The sequence below is a fragment of the Leuciscus leuciscus genome (assembly GCF_965113295.1).
Source record: "Leuciscus leuciscus genome assembly, chromosome: 6".
Lineage (NCBI taxonomy): Eukaryota > Metazoa > Chordata > Actinopteri > Cypriniformes > Leuciscidae > Leuciscus > Leuciscus leuciscus.
The window spans coordinates 4338984-4359234 of NC_138730.1; the positions used below are offsets into that span (position 1 = coordinate 4338984).

Below are 20251 nucleotides of genomic sequence, written 5' to 3' on the forward strand. Positions count from 1 at the left end.
AATCAGAAATTAAGCTAGCTGATTTTAGTCGGAAGTGTCCCTGAAGATGTCTGGATCAAAATCCGCAAAGAATAAGCCATCGCAAGACGAGACGGCAACGAAAAAGAAAGGGAAAGAAGGGCCGAATGAAGACTCGCCGAACTCAGCCATTTTAATGGCTTTGCAAGAACAAGAGGAGAGGTTCGCAAAAAAAGTAAAATTAGCAGTGAGAGAGGTAATGGAGGAGGTACTTTCTGGAGAAATTCAAACTTTAAAGAACATGATTGAATCCTCGAACTCAGCCGTTAACGAACTACGACAGGATTTCACCCGCCAAGCTGAACTTGGCAAAGCATTACAAGGACGGATGGATTCGATGAATGCAAATATACGCTCGGCTAAACAGGAGCTTAATACGCATCAGCAAGAGATAACTAATCTCCGAGACAAAATTGTTGAAATGGAGGACAGATTGCGAAGATGTAACGTCAGACTCGTGGGCCTACCTGAGTCAGCGGAGGGCGAGAACGCTGTTCAGTTTCTTCAGGAAAATCTACCGAAGTGGATCCCCTCCCTCCAAGTTGGTGGAAAGATAGAAATTCAGCGGGCTCACCGTATTTATGGCGGTCGTGATAAGGCAAACCGACCCAAAACACTCATCTTTCGGCTTCTCAGATATCAGGATAGGGAGAGAATTCTTAACGGAGCCAGAGCACTTCAGTCCGAAATAATCCATGGTCCATCCAAGCTGTTATTTTTTCCAGATTTTAGCAACGAAACGGCTCTAAAGAGAAGATCGTTTGATAGTGTGAGAAGGAAGCTTGCAGACAAAGGATTGCGCCCGTTCCTGATATATCCAGCGACCCTGAAAGTGAAGTTCAACGGAACGCTGCATCACTTTAAAAATGCTGAGGACGCCGGAAAGTTTCTACTGGAATTGGATCATGCTCCGCTCTCAACGCCTGCTACGCCGAGCATCTCTGCCTCTTCGTTTCCAAGTGGATGTGACGACCAGGAAAACCCTTCCTTCGGTATTTCAGAGTCTAGGTAATCGGTACAAATCAAACCGGTAAACAAAAAGTCCTCGTCTAAATAGGTCTGATGGGTTATTTACTAGCGTTTCTGATGTTCGTTTTGACTCGGACTTGGGACGTGCTGCTTTAGATAGCCACAGGCAGTAACACCTTAAATTTTGTTTATTTTTCTCCACCCAAAGAGAGAGAATTCAAGGTCTTGTCTCTTGCGGATGGATTGTAATGTTCTTTGTTCTTTTGTCAATTGTTCTATCGCCAAAGCCTTGAAGTTTTTGTGTAAGTTATGTGCATTCATTATTTTACTGTTTTTAAATTCACGTTTTGATTTTGTGGAGGCCCATCTATATCCTGAATATTTTACGTCAAAGCTCCATTTATGAATATACCCCTTAATGTAATGTCGTGGAATGTCCACGGCCTAAACTCGCCGATTAAACGAACGAAGTGCTTAGAATTTCTTAAACGAAAAAAGATCTCAATTGCTTTGATCCAAGAAACACATTTAAAAACGAATGATATTCATAGATTTCAGAATAGATATTATAAATGCATAGTTCATTCCTGTGCCCCAAATAAATCTAAAGGCGTTGCTATTCTGTTTGATAGGAAATTAGCATTAAATATTGATAAATTTGGGAAAGATAGTGAGGGACGCTTATCATATGCTGCTGTAACTGCCCATAATATAAAAATCTGTTTTGTATCAATATATTGCCCTAATATACCCGACTCCAACTTCTTCAATATGGCTTCAGCCACTCTCTTAGATATACCTGAATACTTACTGGTAGTTGGTGGTGACTTCAATCAAGTGTGTAATATTACCTTAGACAGATCAGCAAATATCTATTCTGGCTTGGATGCACCTTCCGGGATTAATAAATTTACAACAGAATTGAACATTATTGATGCCTGGCGTTTACGAAATCCCTTAGTGAAAAATTACACCTTTTTCTCTAATAGGCACAAGACATTTTCCAGAATTGACTACATTTTTGTTTCGCCTCAATTAAATAATTTAATCAAATCTGCAGACATTCTTCCTATTATTATTTCAGATCACGCTCCTGTGGTATATACTTTTGAACTTACGTGGAAGCCTAGCAGACACGCACACAGATGGCGGTTTAATACAATGTTACTTCAGAACTCAGAGTTCCTGAAACAGTTGAGAGCTAATCTGAAACTGTTTCTAGAAATTAATCTAGAGTCAGCATCATCACCCCAAATACTTTGGGAAACAACCAAATGCTTTATTAGAGGAGAAGCTATCTCATTTGCTTCTAATATGAAGGCGTCCAGAAATTGCAGAATTGTACAATTAGAAAATGAAATTCAACTATTAGAAGCAGATCAAAAGCGACAGTTCTCTGACCAAAAACAGACATTTCTTTTAACTTTAAAATTTGAATTAAATAACCTACTGAAATCGAAGGCAGAATTCTCTATCCACCGCACAAGAATGACTTATTATAGTCAAAGTGAAAGCTCAAGCAGACTTTTAGCTGCAAAAATAAAACAAAATGAATCATTTTCCATCATCAACGCAATTGAAACCCCATTAGGATCTGTTACCTATGATGCAGAGGAAATTAATGATACTTTTAGACTTTTCTATACCCCAAATTGTGAAAAATGTGATTTGAATACGGTTGGCACTTACTTGCATATCTTCTGGGACTGCCCAGATGTCTCTAACCTTTGGTCTCAAGTGGCAGCTTTTCTTGAAGATATATTAGAGTTCCCAATTCCTAAACGGCTTACTTTATTTTTATTTAATGATGACTCATCACTTATTATTGGTACTAAATTGGCTTCTAAGAAAATTATATTTGCAGGTTTAACTGCTGCAAAAAAGACCATAATTCATTCTTGGTTTTCTTCTGGATCCCCATCAATAAAAGAATGGTATAATTACTTCAGAGATATTGTTCTTATAGAAAGATCACTGGCTGTCATTCATAAAGCACGAAGTTCAACTTTGGATGTTTGGAACAAAGTTATTGTCGCTCTTTTGAAACCACCTGTTTTTCCTCAGGTTTAATGCATAATTTAAATGGGTCTTAACAATGCCACAAATTGCATTGCATTTTATTTATTTTGCATCTATTAGTATTATTATTTATTTTTCAAGGCTTTGGCAACTGTAAATAGTTTTAATTTTAATGTTTATATACTTGATGTATAATAACATAAAATGTATATATCCTGTGGTAGTGAAATAAAAAGATAATCACAAAAAATAAAGCTTGTTTCCGCCACAGAATAAAACATTTTAAAAGATAATTGCGACTTTACAGACTTTTTCTCAGAATTGTGAGATATAAGGTCTGAATTGTGTGTTATAAAGGAAATGAAATAATAATTCTCAGAAATGCATGTATAGGCTTTATCTCGAAATTCTGATTTTATAACGCACAATTGCAACTTTGTCAATTCTGACTTTATCTCGCAATTATATCTCATATATAAATATGCAATAGTGAGGGGAAAAAATCCCAATTACATTTTTTATTCTGTGGCAGAAACGAGCTTTCATAGTTAACCTTGCTTTCTGGAGACATGTACTGGTCTAACATATTTCTACACACATTTTAATTGCTGTTAGCAACTGTTTAATGCTGAGGGTTTTTTTTGTTTTTTTTTATTTATTAAGCCTGTAAAGCCTGATATATGAAATAACGGTCAGACAAGTCTAATGTGCTTCATGTGTTGTATCACCGTTGGTATAACGGGCTTTTACAGCTCATAGAGTATTAATTTGGAGCTCATACTCATAGGAAAAAAAAAAATGAACTGAGCAAAAAATAAGCAAGTTGGTGCAGTTGGGAGGCGTTGGTGATATTCATATGGCCATAAATATTTGATGAAATTCCGAGAGCTTGTAATGTAAATCAATGAGATCTTAAATAACTGTAAAAATAAAACAATAGTTTGTGAATAGAATAGGAAATTAACATCATCGCAATTATTTCATCACATAGGATGCTTTTTTTTTTTCATTGAACATTTTTGTGTGTGTGTGTGTGTGTGTGTGTGTGTGATTGTTTCAAGATTCATTATTGTTGGGTTCTTGCATTTAAATTTTCAGATTTTCTATTATTATAAAAAAAATGTATGTAGGCTATTTGAGAAATAGGGAAAGCAAAGAAGAGGTTTTTATTTTATTACATTTTTTTAAAGATTTACATTTAATCATATTTAGCAGACGCTAATTTTGTCCAAAGCGACTTTCAAATGAGAACAATAAACTCAAATTAACTAAAGAGCAACATCTAAGTGCTGTGACAAGTCTCAGTTAGTCTAGCACAGACACATAGCAAGGTTGTGTTTTGTTTTTATTGAAAAAAACAGATGTATTAGTAAGTGTTAGTGTTAACGGGTGTTGACAGAAAAGATGTGTCTTCATCAGTTTCTCTAAGATGGCTCATCAGCTCGAGTTGAGTTGGCCAGGTCAGTGCACCAGCAGATCAGTCCAGGTGAAGAGATGTTGTGCCTCTACGAGATGGTGACCACGAGTGACCACTTTTATATGACCACGAGGTGGCGCTCTCTCCCTCACCACAGGCTTGAGGGAGTGCAGGGGAGAGAGTCATTGTTCTGCACAGAAGCATCAAGCTTGAACTTGAAGCCAGTAAATAAATCCCAGTTGTGCAGGCGGGGCATGTTGTCACACTGCGTTACAATGAGCCCCTATTAGAAATATGATATTCTATTCTATACTTTTATGAATTCTATTGAGAAACTATGAGAAAAAGGTGAATAAAGGTGAATTATTATTCATTATTATTATGATCTATGTTGTTATAGCTGTGTTTTGTTAAACTCAAAATGAGTTTATTTTTAATTGTTAAAAAAAAGTGCTATTATTTTAAATAAAAACGTTAATTATTGTATTTCATTGGCAAAATAGTTTAGTTTTTATTAGATCAGATAACATTTTAATCTGTCATATGGTCATGTTATAATGTACCTCACCTATGGGGCATGTTGTCACATTTCACTTACATTCTTTCAAGGTAAATCAAGAAAAAAGTATACACTGTATTAATGAAACAAAACAATTGTACTAAATGTGGGAAATGAATGTGGGAAAAAATTAATTCTCTGAACCCTAAGTAGATTAACACAAACTGAGAAAGTCAAAAAGCGTTAGGTTGTGCCCCGCTCTCCCCTACTTATGTATGCCGAGTGTGTCTGCGCGCGAGCGACAGTGTGTGAGAAGAGGCCGAGTGTGTCCGAGAGCAAGCAAGTTTAGCAAGCAAGTTTAAACCAGAGATTACTTTACAGCTTTCTTATTTATGCTTTAACATTTATTTCATGCTAGTTTTATTATTATTATTCATTACTTGAATAAAACATATTAAAATATGTTTTAATATGTTTTATTCAAGAGAGAGAGAGAGGAGAATACGGCCGATAGTAGAACCTCGGATCCAGGAGGAACAGTGCGTTTTTTTTTTTTTCTCCGCAGGGTGGCTGGGCGATCCCTTAGAGATAGGGTGAGAAGCTCAGTCACTCGGGAGGAGCTCAGAGTAGAGCCGCTGCTCCTCCACATTGAGAGGGGTCAGCTGAGATGGCTTGGGCATCTGTTCCGGATGCCTCCTGGACGCCTTCCCGGGAAGGTGTTCCGGGCATGTCCCACCGGGAGGAGGCCCCCGGGAAGACCTAGGACACGCTGGAGGGACTATGTCTCCTGGCTGGCCTGGGAACGCCTCGGTGTTCCCCCGGAAGAGCTAGAAGAAGTGTCTAGGGAGAGGGAAGTCTGGGCATCTCTGCTTAGACTGCTGCCCCCGCGACCCGGCCCCGGATAAGCGGAAGATGATGGATGGATGGATGGAACATATTAAAATATTGAGAAAATATTATATAGATGAATTTTAAAATAAAATGAAATGATATTAATTAGGTAAATTATATAGGTAACCTATATTATTTTTTACTTAAAATATATTTAGGCATTAACTCAATTTAATGTATTTTACTAACAGCCAGTGTTTTAATAATTTGTGGCATTGTTGTTAACTCGTTAAACTGTAAGGAAGAGATGATAATTTGGAGGATGATTTAAAAATATTCGTTTATCATCTGTAGGCGCGTATTCATTCGTGAATGTAATTATAACGGTCGCCTGAGGGCGCTCAACGACCACGTCATCTGGGAGCGTGAGAGTTTCTAACAATTTCAAACTACGAAACTCCGCTGGCACGGAGGTATATATAATTACAAAATAAAGTCATTATGATTGTTATTGTTGTTAATATTATTTTATAAAGTAAGTAACATGTAAGATAAAAGGAGTATTATACAATAGGCTCTATGCACGATCGCGTTTTGTCTCAGCCCGCCCAGTTACATCTGCGTCGGAAGCCGTTTTTGCCTTCGGTGGAGATAATGGTAAATTACACTCGCTGTTTACAAGAACTTCCAGCGGTTACCGTGAATGATGTTAACAATATTGTGAGACAGTTAGCTGTCACACCTAAGAGTAAGAAAGAGAAGGGCTTTAAATTATATATATTTCGAGGCGAGCTACATCGACAACTTTGAGGATGAGTATTCTCTCATATCATGCGAAATCCGACTAGTGAATCGGTTTCTAAAATCATTGTCTCTGTTTCTGAGAAAATTAACTTTATGAAAGTTTTGCCGCTAGTACACTTCGCTATAGAAAGCGCTAAGCGGAAGTAAAGACGCTGGCTGAGATTCTTCCAGAAATACGTCAGCAGTGTTCGTGCAAAGAGTGTATTTGATTAAAAATAAATAAATAAATAAAAATAGAGATCAACTATACTTGACTTAACTTATCTCTAACAAAGTAGAAGCCTAAGGGTTTTCCAGCAAATCAGAATTTTTTTGTGTGTGTGTGTGTGTCATGGATGAATAATAAAAAGGTTTGAAAAATTTTAATTTTAAAATAACAGTAAATTGTTCTCATAGCAGTTTGTGCAGATTTGTCATTCATTTACTCACTCATAAATTAATTTATCAATAGGCTATTTATGAAAAAATGTCAAAATGTAAGACAAATTAAATATTTATTCTTTTTCTTTTTTTATAGAATATCAGAGTCAAGCAGTTTATAAGATGACACTGCCTTACAGGTGAATGTGATTTCAACAAAAATGTTTCTGGATAAACATCTTTATTAATCCTGCATTCCAAACAACAAATCATATTTGAGTGACAAGTTTACACTTTATGTTGAGTTTATGCTTACAACCAGGGTTTGGTGCTGGTTATTTACCTGTCATTTCCCTCTTTAAGGATAAGTTATGTGTAGGGTTAGGGTTTCTGGACACTCTACCAACATGTACAACATAAGTTAACTGAGTGTAAGAGCTAGTGCACATCTGTGTTTGTGCTGCACAGTACACACACACACACACACACACACACACACACACACACACACACACACACACACACACACACACACACACACACACACACACACACACACACACACACACACACACACACACACACACACACACACAGTGCCATAAGGTTTACACCCTGGTTAGCCAGTGCTGACTGTGGCATTGATTTGCCAAATGTTGTCCAAATTATTTTGTAATGTAATCGGGCCATATTTGCTATGTCATGTGTGGGCCACTTTAGGTTCACATTCAGATTCACAGTGATTATAGTCCCTCATCTTTGCCAAAACTGGCCCAGTTATGTTTTAAGATAACTGGGCCACATCTGGTTTGTGATATTTGGGCCATATTCATTATCTATCATATGGGCCACTTCAGGCTCACAGACATTTAGTCCGGGTCATAAGAAGACCTGCAGTGCCGCATCATTGCCTGAAGTGGCCCACATCCGTCTGCTATCTGAGGAGCGAGTGAAACACACACAAATGCTGTTAACTGGTAAACATGTTTAGTCGTCTGTAGAGGAGAAGAGACTTCATCCACAGAACAAAGACAATATACAGTAGATCTGTGCATCAGCAACACACACACACACACACACACACACACACACACACACACACACACACACACACACACACACACACACACACACACACACACACATAACTAACTTCATATACAATAAAACAATAACAATAAAGATATTCTGTGTATAAAATGTTAGAGAGATAATGTAAATGTTTAAAAGTTACATGTAAACTTTATATCTTTTGAAACATGTATGTGCTATACTTGACAATCACGTTCATGATTAGAAATATTGTAATAATTATGGATGAGTTCAATCCAAACATTATTATATTTGCAGGCCTGATACTGAAGATTTCTGCTGACACTCATCTGAGCTTCTTCCTCTGTTCCACCTTTAATTACAACTAAACCATCATTTGCCTGAATAATAAACCAACATGACTCATTCAATATCACATGTTTCTAATACGCATGCTAACACACACGCTGCTTTATTTAATTGTGAAGTCTGAGTCTCTTCCACCTTTATGAAACACATTTACACATTTATTTCTCCTCATAGACAGTAGTGAGACTCTTCTGTGGATCACCTGATGGTTTCTGCTCCTCTCATGATCATTTCAAAGATTTAAAACCATGATGAAAATAATCGACTGACATTGGTCAATAGATCTTCATATACTCTGTAAAGTGGAACAGAAGAGAAAACAATCAGTGTTCAGTGGAACAAAGTGCAAATTATTATATTTCAATTAAAGTTTTCTTGAGTAAAAATAAGTTAAATTGAATTCCTGTAATCAGATTAATTACCGACTTTACATGATCTTGATATAGATATTTTCGTTTTTTAGGGTGCTTTCACACCTGCCTCATTTAGTTCGGTTGAATCGCACTAGAGTTCGTTTTCCCCGTTGGTGCGGTTCGTTTGGCCAGGTGTGAATGCGGCAATCGCACTCGGGTGCGCACCAAAAGCGGACCAAACAAGCGTACCGAGACCTCCTGGAAGAGGTGGTCTCGGTCCGCTTTGAAACGAACTCTGGAGCGGTTCGTTTGTGGTGAGAACGTGATCCGACCTTGAACAGAACCACCTGCCAAAGAACTGCGCATTTTTGGACTAAGCCAGTTGCCGTAGTCAGCAGCGCTGTGCATTACAGGATGAGGGGAAATGTTTGTTGACAGTTTGCTGCTCGTGGACAAACTTGGAGTTGTGAGGAGGTGCGGAGCCTGATAGAAATATTATTAACATTATTTTCGAGCCGCATCCTCGGTTCACTCTCAAATATTATTGTTTGTCTAAAGTGGTGTAGACAAACTATATGATAAAATATGACCAAGGATACAATCAGCCCATGCAGTCGTCTCTCCATAATAAACAGCGGTGTGTTGTCTGCCGGATTTTCCACCTCTTTGTTTACTTCTGGGAGTTCTGTTGGAATTTTCCCGCACGTTAATTCTGACCAAACGAAGTGCAGTTATGGAAATGCGTTCCGAGTGATGTGGATGTTGTCACGTGACTGCATTTTGGTTTGTTTTATCAACTCATAAACTGATTCGGACCAGAGCGATCAGTGTGGTGTGAAAAGGAACCAAAACGCCTTAAAAATGCTACAAAGTATAATTTTTTGCCCTTGGTCCGGACCAAATGAACCGAACTACAGATGTGAAAGCACCCTAAATATAATAGATGTAAAACCTGAATGATGTTCATATGTTTGTGTGTGTGTGTCGGTGCGACTCCTATTGAGTCTCTGTAAAGGAGAAACTAATGAGTGTACCGCGTATGGAATAAACCACAGGGAGCAAATACAAATGTTATTTTGAGTTCAAACACAAACCTTTAGTTAAAGCCGTTTGTCCTCTAGTTTAAACATGTTTGTAGGCTCTTAGTAAATCACTGAGAGTAAAGTAAGTGTAAAGTAGTGTGACGTGTTGCTTGTCACAGTAAAAACACACTAGAGACAGAGACATTTCTCATGTGAGCTGGACGCTGTGAGCTGAAGCTGGAACTGCACTGATTTTAGCAGGAGTGCAGCGTTTTCCTACAATCTGACCAAGTCTGTTTTCACACTGAAATGATTCACTTCTACTGACACAGTTAATACAGCAGGTGTTGATGTATAAAGCTGAGACAGTGAGCTTTTCTTCTCTTTACTCCTTTGTGTTGAACATTTCAATAACTTCACATTTTGTTCTCACACAAACCCTTTGTTGCAATAAAGCTTAATGATAATTTCCTTTCACGAATGTTTGAAAGGTTTGTTCACATATCAGAGGTAAATGAAGATCTCTTTAATATCTCAGTGATGTTTCCTCACCTCAGGACACAGTTTGAGTCTCGTATCACGTCTCTGAGTCGCTGCTGTGAGTCTCCTATCTTATTGTAACTCATATCAAGCTCTTTTAAAAACTGCAGTGCTTTTGAGTTAGTCAAAGACTGAGTTAAAGAAGAAACATCTGTAATGCCACAGTAGACTACACTAGAAAGACACAAACAGAGGAAGAGAGATTATCTTACAAACAAATCATGAATGTAAAGAATTTTACACAAATATAATGTGAATTTAGACTCATTGTCAGATATTGAGCATAAAGTGTTTTAGTTTAAACTGTTGAAGTGATTTTAAGCAATTTGATTCTTGTATGTGAATGTGACTGACCTCAATCTCTCCAGTTTACAGTGTGAATCCTTCAGTACGGCACATACGTGCTTCACTCCTGTGTTTCCTAGTTTATTCCTGCTCAGGTTCAACACTCTCAGGTGTGATGGGTTTGATTTCAGAGCTGAAGTCAGGATGAGACTCTGTTTCTCTGTAATACTGCAATCACACAGACTGAAGACAGAGAAATAACAATAGTTCACATCTATGATGATCATCTTATTGAAGAGCTACAACAGCATTTAGTTTCCAATAGTCTGTTCTGAAACCCAGTCACACTAGTTCTGTGTGCTGGAAGACACTGTTCTTCTCTTTCATTTTAACTATTTATTTGACATCTTTCTTCTTTATTCTCTGTTGAAAAGGCAGATTTCTGCATGTACATAATCAGTACATTGTATCAAATGCTTGAAATTAAACAATTACTATTTAGATAAAAACACATAAAAATGTGACCAATAGGGAAAACCCAGAAAGTGCACTGCTATAAACAATGAAACATAATCCCTGCTGTCTTCAAATAAATAAACTTCAGTCACACTGTAATTGCTGTACAGTATAATGATACTAACTGTAGTTTCTCCAGCTTGAATTGTGGGTTCATCAGTAGATCACTGAGGTTTTTCACTCCAGAGTCTCCTAGTTTATTCCAGCTTAGGTCCAGCGCTCTCAGGTGTGACGGGTTTGATTTCAGAGCTGAAGTCACATCAGAACAACCTTCATCTGTCATATCACAGTAGCTTAACCTACATTAGCAGAGAGAGAGCAGAAAATAAGACAGAAGAAAAGAAAACTCTTTATTCTGTAAAGTCACATCATCTTCATCAGCAAATAAAACAGAGGAAGAGAGATCTTCATATTTATTTCACCAGATCACAAAATACTAAGATGAACATGTTTGCAGAAATATAATGTGAATTTAGACTCACTGTGAGATATTGAGTATAAAGTGTTTTAGTTTAAACTGTTGAAGTGATTTTAAGTATTTTGATTCTTGTCTTTGAATGTGACTGACCTCAATCTCAAAAGGTGTGAATCCTTCAGTACGGCACATAAGAGCTTCACTCCTGTGTTTCCTAGTTTATTCCCGCACAGGTTCAGCTCTCTCAGGCGTGACGGGTTTGATTTCAGAGCTGAAGTCAGGATGAGACTCTGTTTCTCTGTAATTCTGCATCCACTCAGACTGAAGACAGAAAGAGAAAAGAAAATGAATCAGATTTATGATGATCAACTAACGTGTTTAGCTTCATCCAGCAGATTTTTTCTGACAAATAAACAGGGATATCCAGGTTCAGGTAACACAGAGAAAGACTACACATTGTTCATTTAAATATACTACCAACATTGTAACAATACAATGGTTGTCTTGATCTATTTATGTTAGTTTACACATTAGTTTCATATAATTTTTTTTAAAGGGTCATGAAACTACCTAAAACACATTTTTGAGATGTGAACAGATATGTACAGGCTGCTCATCACTGAAAATAATAAAAGCACTCATAAGTATTACCAATAAGTGGAAATTGGTTATTTTTGTGTTTTTCTGAGCAATTTGGTTCTTCCGGGCTGAAAAGTAAAGTGGACGAGTAAAGCACTCATCAATGTCAAAATGTTTGAGATGACCAATCAAATCAAAGTAGGCGGGCTTTATGTTCACAGAAGCTGCGAGTCGAGTGTGAATTCCAGCGCGACGCTTCACGACACACTTCAGTTAACGCTCATAAAGTGTGAGATATGATGTAAGCAGCGAAACTAAACAGCTGTTTTACAATAGAAGTTTTAAACAAACCACAGAAATAATCAGTTTGCAAAGACTGTATCAATCAAAGCTCAGCTTTGGGAAGGGAAGATATACAGGTGAAGATAAGGAGACTGAGAGAAGAAGAAAGAGAGAATGTGATGGAGATGAGAGAGGAAGAGCAGGTATTGCACACTGTGCCCAGGGTGAGATTATCATTATTACAATGGATTCATATTTAACACAGATATAAGTTATTCACTATTACAGCAGAAACTATAAGCTCAATTTAACCCTCTGAGGTCGAGAAACGCGCCGACGCGTTTTGCTGGATTTTTTTCACATAGCAGCAACATAAACTTAAATTACTCCGTCATTTATGGTTATACAGAAAAAAGAAATATAAAAAAATAATTTGTGATATTTCTACTTTTGTATGTGTCCACTTACAATCAAATCAAAACATTGTGCTTTTGTAAAATAAAGAAAATAAACAGGGTGTGCGTTCTGCCTCTCCGTCGCGGTGAACTTTTTTTTCTTGAGCACGTCTATAAACTGAAACAAAACTCAGCGAATACTTGTCACACATTTATGAGCCATATACCTTTATACACATTTAAGTGTGTACTTTTAAATGATCGGATTCAAACTGAAAACAAATATTCTCTGTTTAAGTAATTTGTATAAAACCAACAGGATGTCCAGTATCTCAAACGCTTGCTAATTACTTTTTAATTCGACACGCCCACTCGCGCAAAAGAGATTCACATGCAAATCTCCACATGGAACGCGAACGCCCTCGTTACCTCAAACACAAAACACCAAAACACTTCACAAGTCTCTGCTTTTCGTCGAGTTTGGAAGACACGTCTGAGCTTACATTGGATTTACCCCCAGAAGAAGAAGAACGCGATTTGAAGACAAGAAAGATGTAAGGTAAGAAATTCTTACTTATTAGTTTATGGTATTGTTGCATAAACTTCACATTGCAGTTGAACTGTTGCTAGATATATGGTGAATATTATACTATTTAGACCCGTGTTTACTGTTAAATACTGTTTGTGGATATCTGCTCAAACATAGATATATATAACCATAATGTTTAATATTTTGGAGCGCGATGGCGTTTGAATGTATCATATTTTGGAACGCGCTGTGGGTTTGAATGTATCATATTTTGGAGCACGCTGTGCGTTTGAATGGATCATATTTTGGAGCGCGCTGTGCGTTTGAATGTATCATATTTTGGAGCGCGATCGCTTTTGAATGTATCATATTTTGGAGCGCGCTGTGCGTTTGAATGTATCATATTTTGGAGCGCGCTGTGCGTTTGAATGTATCATATTTTGGAGCGCGCTGTGGGTTTGAATGTATCATATTTTGGAGCGCGCTGTGCGTTTGAATGTATCATATTTTGGAGCGCGCTGTGCGTTTGAATGTATCATATTTTGGAGCGCGATTGCGTTTGAAAGGAAAAATGCACCAAACATTAGGCTTTATGTTTTTACTATTATCTCATTTCATATCATCATAACGAATGGATGATCACGCCTTTTCGCATAAGGCTTTTTCACACAAAACACGTCTTAGAAATTTAAAATCAATATATTGTCTTATCTGAATGAGCAGTCAGGGTGATTTTCACATAGTTTTGGAGCAAATATTCTAGGCTACGTCATACAATTTTCAAAAGTCTTGTGAAGAAATAATCAGTATGGGTTTCATGGCCTTATTTCAGTGAGAATTTTTTTTTGTATTTTCACAAACCACGCATAAATGTCATTATCTCAAAACGACAAACTTTTACATACATGCTGCTGATATATTATTGTAGCAGAGTTTGTGCTGAATACAGTGTAATTAGACTTTAGCCATGAAAATGTCACAAGTAACAGAAAAAAACACAAATGTCAGAGCATGTCAGACCACCTCCAGGGCCCAGAAAACAGCTCAGACCCCAGAGGGTTAACAGCACAAGCACCTATTAAATATATTTCCATAATAGTATTATTGTATAAATATATATTTGAATACCTTTAAAGTGTTTGAATATTTCACCAGTATCAGCACTGGGACTGTTCACTGTATTACTCCACTTGTCTGTGTTTGTGCAACTTGCATCATTAAGCCAGAAGGGGGCGACACGTGACAGTCTTTATGAGTGAGCAATTGAACCATTAATTGAACTGATTAGTCCAAAAACATTGATTAATTCAGGAAAGAAACAAGTTGCTGAAACTGATCTTTGATGCTCATACATATTGCTCATATGCCTTTGGACACAGAAGAATTGCATTGGCTTTGATTGAAATGTAACATCTATGCAAAATAATCATTGAATCATTTCTCATTCCTGTTTGGAATAAGTGATTGTGTTTTGTCAACAATAAGCATAACATTTCTGCATTTCGCTTTTAAAGCTATTGATATCCAATTTTTTTTGTCCTTCAAACACCTTAAATTGCACATGTGTAGATCAGGAAAATCAAAACTTCCCCCAAACCCCTCTAGCAACATCAACTCTGGGACCTCAGTTTTTATAAAACCCTGCGTACGGCCCTGCCTTCATGTTACCATTGTCTTCTGTCTGGCTTTGTTCCCTGTAACTGCTGTTGGTGACCTTCATGTTTCTCACTCAAGTCTTTTTTTTTTTTTTTTTTTGTTCACGTTTATTTGAATAAAGCTGCACTTGTGTTCAGTAGTGATGGGAGAAACAAAGCTTTTCAAAGCTTCAAATCAGTTAAACCAATTTCTTCGCAAAATGATTCACTGTTTTGAAGCGTTAGTCTAAGCGTGTAGTTTCGAAACGACACACGCTGGCCAAAAACTGCATAAAAACACCTTCTACAAACCCATTACAAATGTTTTATTGAAAGTAAAATCTATCAAATGCAATTAACTAATCATCTAATATGATTAAATATCAAGTGTCTGTATAATATGTGCTCTTTTATCAATTTTCAGTGCTTGTTTTGTTTATTTTATGGATGGCTCACCTAAACAGGCCAATAAGAAACTATTAACTACTATTATTCCTTTTAATTATACTAATATCTAATTAAAACATCTACAAATGTATAAAACTGATCAGAGATCAGGTTAAACCCACAGACAAATCTCAGTAAATCTGCATGATTCATGGGTTCACAGAGATCATCGCCCCCCAGTGGTGAACCATTGACATTTCCAAACGTTTCGAAACAGTTATGATGTAACGAAGCCTCGTTTACTGAAATCATGTGACTTTGGCAGTTTGATACACACTCTGAACCACTGATTCGAAACAAAAGATTCGTAAAGGTTTCGTAGCTTCATGAAGTGTGTTTCGAAAGCGCCCATCACTAGCGTTCAGTGGATCTTATTACAGGCAGATACTGATCACAGACTTTTAAAATGCACTTGTTCAATTTGTACAAGTTACAGTATATACTACACCAAAATTAGACATTTTACATTTTGGGAAATACAAACATTGAATTGAAAGTACTTATGAACATTTCTGATTCTGATGTCACAAAAAACATTGTTCTGCCTCTACAGAAACTGAAATAATTATTGACCCATGATCCAACTGTCTGTCTTAAACAAATATTTAAAGCTTGATATCACATTTTAATTGTTTTTAATTGTGTGTTTTCAATTTGCTGTTTAATTTTATTACTTTAAATTGTTGTGGCTCTGTGTGACGCTGAGGAAAAAACTGCTCTGACTCAAACAAGTGAGGAAATATTATCATCAGCTAACATTACAACTAAAAGTAAAGTAATATTATAAATAAATGAGCAATACTCACATCAGTGTGTTGAGTTGACAGTGTTTATCCTGCAGTAGAGCAGCGATCTGATTCACTTCTGTGTCTCCTAGTTCATGTCCACTCAGATTCAGCTCTTTCTGGAGAAACAGGTTTTTACCCACAACTCTATTCACATACTGACAGGCTTCCTCTGCAGCAGGACTCAAAAACCTGCAGAAGAGTCAATTCAGTTCTCAAATAAATGTCTGTTGCATTACAAAAACGATTGATACGATAAAAAAATAAAAATAATCTTTGAACATTTAAATACACAAATAAATATAAATTTAAAAGAAACTAGAGCGACACTCAGTCCTAAAGCAAACTCCTAAGAATAGAAACGTCTCACAGAGCAGAAGGGCAAAAGCTCACTAGATCATGGTTTTCAGTATGACTACACAGTGTGAAATTAAGATCTTTCTGGCTTTTAAGCAGGAGAAGTGAGAAACGTCAGCACAGAGAAAACTGGCTTGTGAAACTGCATGTTTGTGAACATCTGGAGACTCATAGACCTGCTGTAGAGAGATGCAGTGAATCTGGGCTTGATGGAAAACTATTGTGTTCAGAAAACTAATAGGTTATCTACAATTTTGCTGAGAAGTGTGCAAAATAAAATTGTGCATTTCAATTATCAAGGTATACTCCAGAATAGCAGCCCATATACTGACCCATAGGGCCCTATTTTAACGATCTGAAACGCAAGTGTCAAGCGCAAAGCGCAAGTAACTTTGTGGGCGGATCTCCGGAATTGTAATAACTGAGTCCAAGAGCACTGAGCATGCGTGAGGAGTGAGACGTACACGGCATGAACGCCAAGCTCTGATAAAAAGTTTGAAAGTGACTAAAAAAGAAATGAATGGAAAGAAATGATTGGTAAAGCTGATAGAGTGAGGATCATAAAGTTGTAGCTAAATGTTTGTCTGGAAGAAATGAATGTGGAAACCGCAAGTGGGAGCAAACAGAACAAACGGAATACAAGGTCAAAGACAAAGATAAAGAATTTGAGCCCACAGGAACAGGTAACCCCTATAAAAGTTATGGCTGGAGTTGATAAACAAGAACTGTCGGAGTTGATCCGCTCGATTATGAAGGAAGAAATTGCTGTAGCGCTGACCACACTTCAACCACAACTGAATTCTCTCAAAGTACAAATGGAGGAATGTGGTCGGAAATTGGATGACGTGGAGAAATGTCTGGGTTCCATGGATGAGCGTGTTTCTGTACTGGAGGAAAACATGAAGAAATGCGATATGGATGTAAAACAATTGTATAAAGAGAACATTGAACTCCGTGATAAATTAGAACGACTGGAGGCGCACAGTCGGAAATTCAATTTAAGAGTACATGGTCTACCGATTGGTGTGGAAAAGGGGAATCCGACAGCTTACATGAACACTCTGGTGAGGGAGTTGTTTAAAGGGAAGATTGGGACTGAGCCTCTGGTTGAAATTGCCCACCGTGTTGGCCCTGGGAATAAAACAATGATTGTGAGGATGCAACGTTACATGGCGAAGGAAGAGATATTGGCGCTGTCTAAAAAGGAACGTATTCTCAGATACGGGGAGACAAGGCTTCAGTTCTTCCCTGATCTAACGTCAGATATGGCCAAGCGGAGGGCAAAATTCGGCGAAATCAGGGAAAAACTCAGAGCTGCTGGTGTAAAGCATGGAATTATTCATCCAGCCACTTTAATCATTACCCATGGAAACGAGACGCGGAAATTCATGGATTACCAGAAGGCGGAAGCTTACTGGGAAGCTGTGGACAAACATCCGAAACTGAACTAAACCGTAAGAGGTCTATGGGTTACAATAGTTTAAAGTCACACAGAAACATGGGACTTTGATTAGTTGGAGATGGTGTTAAGCATATTACACTTACTGAGATATTATGTTGGTTGTGTTTGTGTGTTTGTTTGGGTGTGTGTGTGTGTGTGTGTGAATGTGGTGTGGCTGAATGGATGTATGGTGGGGTGGGGTGGGAAGGAAGGGGTTAGGGGGGGTGTCTGTGTTATGTGTTGATGAGATTTTGTGTAGAAGACGGCTCTATTTTGATGCAATGTTATGTTGGTTAACTGTTAGCCTACTGATGTAGGATGCATGGTCCCATTTTACCACAAAAGGGATTGAGGTTGGGTCATTTGAATATTTGTAGTTTACGTAATAAAGTTGTTGATGTCGCTGAGATTTTGACTAAATATAAATTACATATGCTTGCAATATCAGAAACACACCTGAATTCAGCAATAAATAGGGATGTATTGAAAATAGAAGGTTATAATTTGTTCAGATTGGATAGGGGTGCAATTAAGGGAGGTGGAGTAGCCGTTTATTGTCAAGAGCATATACCAGTTAGAATCAGAAGTGATCTAGGATGTAAAGAGGTGGAAGTTTTGTGGCTGGAAATACAACTTCCTTATATAAAATCAATATTGATGGGATGTTGCTATAGACCCCCAAGTGCAACCATAATGTACTTGGATAATATATGTAAAGTGCTGGACAAAGTATGTGATACAAATTATGAGGTGTTTTTTTTAGGAGACTTCAATATAGACTGGAGTGTGAGAGACTGTCCACTTAAGGCGAGATTACTTTCTCTAGCGAATACATGTAATTTATCACAAGTAGTCAAGAAGCCTACTAGAATATGTAGAAGAGGGGATGGAGTTATATCTGCAACTTGTATTGATTTGATATTTACAAATGTTCCAGTGTAGTTTCCATTCCAGTAGGCTGTAGTGACCACAACCTTATTGTTATTGGAAGAAAAACAAAAATACCAAAAAGGGGTCAGAAAATTGTTTTCAAGAGAGTTTTTAAAAACTTTAATGAAAGCAATTATTGTAATGAAGTAAGAAAGGTGGACTGGTCTGAAGTTTTACGAAAAGAAGATCCGGATCTTGCTCTGGGTGAGTTTGACAATGTATTACTCCCCATTGTAAATAAATTTGCACCAATTAGGAAGGTCAATGTGCGGAACTTTGTGTCTCCTTGGTTAGATCAGGAATTAAAAACATATATGATTGAGAGGGATAGAGCTAAGGCAGATGCTGTAAAATCAGGTAGTGAAGGGGAATGGGGTAAATATCGTAAATTAAGAAACTTTGTTACAATGTTGAATAAAGTCAAAAAGAAAAAGTATTATTATAATAGAATTAGTAGTAATAATATTGACAGTAAGACAATTTGGAAGGTTCTTAATCAGCTTATGGGTAAAAGTGGTAGATCGACACCTTCTTTTTTAGAGGCCGAGGGCAATTTTATTACTAAACCAAGTGAAATTGCTAATTATCTGAGTGGTTATTTTAGTGATAAAATTCAGAAATTAAATAATGGTATGAAGACAAATGATAACTATGTAGAGCATTCAACTAAACTTATTACCAAAAAGCTGATGATGAATAAATCTTGTAGTTTTCATTTTGAAAAAGTCACGGTGTCTACAGTAGAAAATTTAATAAGATCAAGCAAGGATAAACCAGCAGGTATTGATAATTTGGATGTAAGATTGCTTAAACCTGTAGCAGATGTCTTGGCCCTACCTATCTCTCATATTATTAATTTAAGTTTGGAGAAATCAGTCTGCCCAGCTCAGTGGAAGATTGCAAAAATTATCCCACTGCCTAAAAATCACAAAGAGAATTTTTCAGGGAAGAATAGTAGGCCGATAAGTATATTACCCACCCTAAGTAAAATCATGGAAAGAATAGTATATGAGCAAATTCAAAATTATTTTTGTATAAATGACTTGAACACAGCTCATCAACATGCCTATAGGAAGAGATATTCTACAGCTACAGCGTTAACACAAATGACTGAAAGAAATCGATGCAGGAAGGATAGTGGGCTCTGTTTTACTAGATTTTAGTGCTGCTTTTGATATTCTTGACCATAAATTGTTAACTAAGAAATTGCACTGCTATGGTTTTGACAGGGATTCTGTTGCATGGATCAATAGTTATCTTACCAATAGAAAATATTGTGTATATTTTAATGGAGGTTTCTCAGAAATGAGGGTTATGAGCTGTGGAGTGCCACAGGGGAGTTGTTTGGGGCCGCTTTTATTTTCAATATTTACTAATGATTTACCTTTAGTTTTAAACAATGCTTCCATTGCTATGTACGCAG

The 20251-nt window shown here is 37.1% G+C and overlaps 1 protein-coding gene across 1 annotated transcript in view; it reads right to left on the bottom strand.

Annotated features, from left to right (window-relative positions):
- LOC309501907 (uncharacterized protein) overlaps positions 1–20251 on the bottom strand; it is a 427051-nt gene that overhangs the window by 123020 nt on the left and 283780 nt on the right. Inside the window, exon 21 of the mRNA XM_082174163.1 lies at positions 11160–11333. Coding sequence (XP_082030289.1) covers positions 11160–11333 — 174 coding nt within the window. The remainder of the gene's footprint in view (positions 1–11159; positions 11334–20251) is intronic.